We start from the raw sequence: 5,783 nt of genomic DNA, 5'->3' as shown, positions 1-5,783 counted from the left end.
GGATAAGATTAAAACAAGTAACGAGGACGGAGACAAAAAAAAAAAAAAAAAAAAAAAAANAAAAAAAAAAAAAAAAAAAAAAAAAAAAAAAAAAAAAAAACCTTCCTCGTCTTCACTTTATGAACCTCGCAAGTAAAAATTAAAATTATAAGGAATATAAGTAATACTTGCACCTACTATGTTATTTAATACCAAAACAACTCCAATTATATAGTATATAAAGATAGCCCAACTTTTCTTTTAAAAATAATACATACCAATTCGATTTCAAAATGGCCCAACGGAACAAATATGGATTAAAAAAAAAAAGAAATTCATAAATCTTAATTTTTTAAAAATAAATTATTTCAATTATTCATCAAGACCTTAGTTAATTTATTTATATAACAAACCGTATGCTTCAAGCTTTGGAATATATATTCAAAAAGAATTAAAGGGATTTTCAATGCATAACATAATTATATATATATATAAAAACCGAAATATTACTCTTTTTAAAATGCATCACTTTTATTTTTTGACTATTGACTTTTTTTAATTAGTATTTTACATTATATTTGAATCTGAACATCGTTTTGAATTTACATCAATTTTTATATTTAAAAAAAAAAAATCAGATGTTTTATTATATACTTACATTTTTCCTTCAAATTTTATTGGGTCAATTACGTTTTTATTCTTTAAAATCTCACCTAATTTATTTGGCATATAAATTTTCTTTATCAGTTTTAAAATACAAACAATATGACGTCAGATTAAAAAGTAAACTTTGAATCTTTTTATTTATGTGTGTGTGTGTTTTTTTTTTGTTAAAAAAAATATAAATTAAAATAAATCTTTTGTCCCTCCTCGCCCTTTCAGATCTTGGTCAAGGATTTAAAATTTTATAACTTATATATAATATGGTCTATAATAATAATTCATAGTTGTAGGTCTAAATTATAATGTATTTTTAGGAAAGTAAATACCTATTAAAATAAATTAAATGACAACTTCCATGTTCTCTTATAATACGAAAATAGGTTACTAGTCCAAATTATAACAACCAATTTTGATTTTGTATAACCTATGGTTTTTAGTATATAAACTATCCGAACTAAATTTATATATAAATAACTCTGCAATGTGCTCAATTAAATTTTTAAAATTTTTTATTTATATTTCTAATATTTGGATAATAATAAATTTAAGGTCAACCCGACATTATATTTTTAGAAGAATTTGAAATTTGAATATATATATGAAAAATATATAAATTTGAATGGGAGTTCTCTTCCAGTAGCAAATGTAGCCAATTATTCAATGTTCAATTAATCACCGATTTAATGATTTAAAAAATAAATTAATCTAATTAATCAGAAATCTAATTTTGATAGCGTGGAAAACCACGTGCGAGAGAAGCGCGTGGAGTACATGTTGTCAATCATTTGGGGTTTGTTTTGGACGTAGACTTTCTTTAAGGTAATTGATTTACAAAAATAATTGGAATAAACAAAAACATGTCGGAGGAAAACTAAAAAGGGCTATGTTCATGCCGTCCGTACCTTGTCATCACGTGTGGTGGGGCCACGTCAGTCTTTGTCCAGATCTGATTGCGTGTGTCGGGATGGCCTCATACGTGCTTTGCTCGTGCCTCCACGTGCCTCGCCTCCCATTTTCATTTCTATAATCCCGTTTTTTGCTTACATTTAATCATGTTACTTCTCTGAAGTGTGCTCTCCTCACGTTTTATTCTTTAATATAAAAATATAATTCTTTTAATAAACTTTTCATAACAGAATCAAATATAAATTTTAATGTTTTAATTAATTACTGATTAGATGGGGCTGCTGGCCCACCGGGTCGAACCCATTTGTATGTCCAAGCCCGTTTTCGCCTCTACTTGGGCTCAATTGTGATAACTGGGCCTGACAAATGAAGACAAATGTCATACTCCGAGTCAGACTTTCCTCCAAGAATATGGGATGGGATCGATTTCACCAATTTTCCGACAAAAGTCAAAATAAAAATTAAAAAAAGACCAAACACGAGCCACACAATCAAATCAATTCCTGACCGAACACGTATACCGTCTACAACACTCAAATGCTTCTACTTTACAACGAAGAACGAGAGCCAGAAGAAGAACCCACCGCCGGAGATGGAAGCTTCGGGGTTTATGGCCAGTAAATGGATTGCAACGGCGTTTGCGATTTGGATCCAATGCAGCTGCGGGGCCGCCACCTTCAGCATCTACTCTTCGGCTCTCAAGTCCTCACAGGGCTACGACCAATCCACCCTTGGCACCGTTTCCGTTTTCAAGGACATCGGTACCAACGCCGGCATCATTTCTGGCTTTCTTTGCTCCGCCGTCACTTCCCCCTTCCCCCGCCGACCCTTTGTTGGGCCATGGATGGTGTACGCGGCGGGAGCGGTTCAGTGCTTCCTCGGATATATTTTCATGTGGGCCGCTGTCTCCGGACTGATCGATCGGCCGTCGGTTCCAGTGATGTGCTTCTTCATGTTGCTTGCTTCACATGCGCAAACGTTTTTCAGTACGGCGAATGTGGTAACTGGCGTGCACAATTTCAAGCACTATAGCGGCACGATTGTGGGCATCATGAAGGTACCAACCCAAACCCTTAGTTCTGAATCCTTCTCACCCTTATCGTATTATTCAATACCGTAGAGTATCTACTTTCCAATTTATGCTCATAATTACCTGTAACCATTGGTTTTGTACTCTTTCCCCTGTTCTCCACCCCCGATTAACATGAGATCTCACTATCCACTTATTCAGGACCGAGTGTCCTCACTAACACACAGTCTAATTTAGCTTCCTCATTTGTACATCACTCGGTGTCTGGCTGTAATACCATTTGTAACATAATGTTTTGTTCTCCTCCTCAACTAACATGCGATCTCACAATCTACCCCTTTGAGACTCGGTGTCCTCACTGATGCTCAACCTCATGTCTACCCCCTTCGAGATTTAGCCTCCTCACATGAGATCTCACAATCCAGCCCTTCGGAACCAGCGTTCTCACTGGCACACAGTCTCGTGTCTACCCCCTTCAGGTTTTGGCCTCCTCACATGGGATTTCACAATCCACCCCTTCGGGAACCAGCGTACTCAATTGCACATAGTCTCGTGTCTACCTCTTCGGGATTTAGCCTCCTCACATGGGGATCTCACAATCCACCCCTTCGAGACCCAACGTCCTCACTGGCACATAGCCTCATGTCTACCCCTTCTGAATTTAGCCTCCTCACATGGGATCTCACAATCCACCCTTTGGAACTAGCGTCCTCACTAGCACACAGCTTCACATCTACCCCTTCGGGATTTAGCCTCATCGCTGGCACATTGCCCGATATTAGACCCTGATACCATTTGTAACCGTCGAAGGGATCTCTTTTGAATGTGTGCGCTTTTTGTTGTTGGATAGGGATATCTTGGTCTAAGTGGAGCACTGGTAATCCAAGTTTATAACACGATTTGCAATGGAGAACCAAGCAATTTTCTCCTCTTGCTGGCGGTTTTGCCCACACTTCTTTCCATCATGTTCATGTGGTTTATCAGAATTGACAGAACAGAGTCCAGAAACGAGAGGAAGCATTTGGACTCATTATCTGCACATGCCGTGATAGTTGCTTTTTACCTAATGGCTGTCATCATTTTAGACAACACTTTCTCCCTTCCATCATCGACTCGTTCCTTCACATTCTCCATACTCCTAATTCTTCTTTCTGCTCCTCTTGGAATCGCCATTAATGCTCGGAGGGAGGACTTAAAAGTGACTGAAAAAACCCATGTTCTTAACAAATCTAAGTCAGTGGATACAGAGGATCTTGTTGAGTATCACGAGTTGCCCAGGGACGAGCGCCAGATAATGGCTGTTGCAAGCTCTAGTACCCCACAAGCCATGAATGTCTTGGAAGCTTTATGCACTATAAACTTCTGGCTGTTGTTTACAGCCATGGTGTGTGGAATGGGTTCTGGATTAGCCACAATAAACAACATGACACAGCTTGGCCAGTCTCTTGGCTACACAGTAACAGAGACGAAGACATTTGTTTCCTTATGGAGTATATGGAACTTTCTTGGACGTTTTGGAGCTGGCTACGCCTCTGATTATCTTCTCCACTCATACGGCTGTGCCAGGCCATTGTTAATGGCAATCACTCTACTCATAATGAGCGGTGGGCACCTCGTGATCGCCTCAAGTTTCTCTGGAAATCTTTACGTGGGTTCAACTCTTGTTGGCATATGCTACGGCTCACAGTGGTCGCTCATGCCCTCAATTACTTCGGACATATTTGGGTTAGAGCATATGGGAACTATTTTCAACGCCATAGCCACAGCCAGCCCTCTGGGGTCGTACGTTTTTTCTGTTAAAGTGATCGGTTACATCTACGACAGGGAAGCTGCCGGAGAACATGGGTCCTGCTCTGGCACACACTGTTTTGCGGTGTCTTTTCTAGTCATGGCCGTCGTGGCTTTCGTGGGATTTCTGGTAGCTGCTGCTCTCTTCTTTCGAACCAGGAGATTTTACGCTTTGCAAAGTAGAGCCGAACGTCTCAGTTGAAGTTACCAGACAGAATGAGGATCACAAGATTGCTTATAGATTTTTATAGAATTATGGAAGGAAATTTGCGGTGTATTTTGTCTAAGCTTTTACAATATTGTATCTTATTGACCCCACATAATGTTTTTACCCATAAAGTGAATAAAAAATCTTAAATTTTTTTTAATTTTTAATGCTAAAATAACCACATTTATTTAAATTTATCTCTAATTTGATGAAAGTGATGATTTTTATAGGATAAAAAAGTAATATATAATACGAGACCGATCAAAATTGGTTTCTTGTCCTAAAAGAAGTCGAAAAAGAAAGGAATCAGAACGGACAAGATTTTAGTATTTGATCCCGCCACCGCTTGAAATGGCGGCTTTCTATCCCTTTTGGCAGAGTAATTCGCGGGAAATTACGGTAGACTCCGAACTGGATCGAATCGGAAAATTCCCAATCGAAGATGATCCAGGCAGAATTGAAATGAAGTTGAGAATTTCGGAGTTTGTTAAGCCTCGAGCGACGACCAGAGAGAGGGCGGGGGGAAGAGGAAGTGGGCAAAGCATGTTCAATTCAATGGAATTGGAATCGGAGACTTCCAGGTGAAACGTCTAATGGGTATCAACAGAAGCTAGCCTATGGATTCAATGCACTAGTAGGTCGTCGTTAATGATGGTCGTCGTGGGCCGTGGTTTGTTCCCTTGGCCGGTGTAATTCAGTGATTCTTGGGCTACTTTCTAACCTAGTTTTCCGTTGCTGGGGTCTTCCTTCGGCCGCCGTTTCTCGCTATGTGCCTTTTCATGTTGGTGGGCGCTCACGCTCAGAGCTTCTTCAACACGGCTAACGTTGTCACTGGCGTTCGGAATTTCCCGAGTTATAGTGGGAAGGTAAATCTTCCCGAGTTTGAAATTCAATTAACATGATTATGGGTAATTTATTTATCTTGAATACGTAATTAGGGCGCATTCAGCCCTAATTAGTGGTCACTATTGCCAACAATTGCTCCTGAAATATTTCTTTCTTGGATTGTTGTAGGTCGATCATGTTTGAACTCTGGAGGACGAACAATATTACGTGTTAGCATACCTGCAGAGGTAGGCATATATGCATAATCATCTATATTTTAAGTTCGTATTACAAGTAGGAAAAGAATGATTTAACATTCTTAAGGAGGAAATGATTGAATTATAGTTCTTCTTGTGGATTGATTTGGTCTGGCTTAGAGATGAA

At 38.7% G+C, this 5,783-nt stretch overlaps 1 protein-coding gene across 1 annotated transcript; it reads left to right on the top strand.

Moving 5' to 3' along the window:
* Positions 1-2,086: 2,086 nt before the first annotated feature.
* Positions 2,087-4,709, top strand: LOC111429640. The gene is made up of 2 exons (XM_023065570.1): positions 2,087-2,605; positions 3,429-4,709. Exons 1-2 carry the CDS (start codon positions 2,141-2,143, stop codon positions 4,566-4,568), a joined length of 1,605 nt encoding a protein of 534 aa, XP_022921338.1. The 5' UTR covers positions 2,087-2,140; the 3' UTR covers positions 4,569-4,709.
* The last annotated feature ends 1,074 nt before the right edge of the window (positions 4,710-5,783 follow it).

Source organism: Cucurbita moschata, unplaced genomic scaffold (genome assembly GCF_002738365.1).
Source record: "Cucurbita moschata cultivar Rifu unplaced genomic scaffold, Cmos_1.0 Cmo_Scf00032, whole genome shotgun sequence".
In the NCBI taxonomy this organism is placed as follows: domain Eukaryota; kingdom Viridiplantae; phylum Streptophyta; class Magnoliopsida; order Cucurbitales; family Cucurbitaceae; genus Cucurbita; species Cucurbita moschata.
Note: the sequence above shows the minus strand (reverse complement) of the source record. Positions and strands in the feature narration are given on the sequence as shown.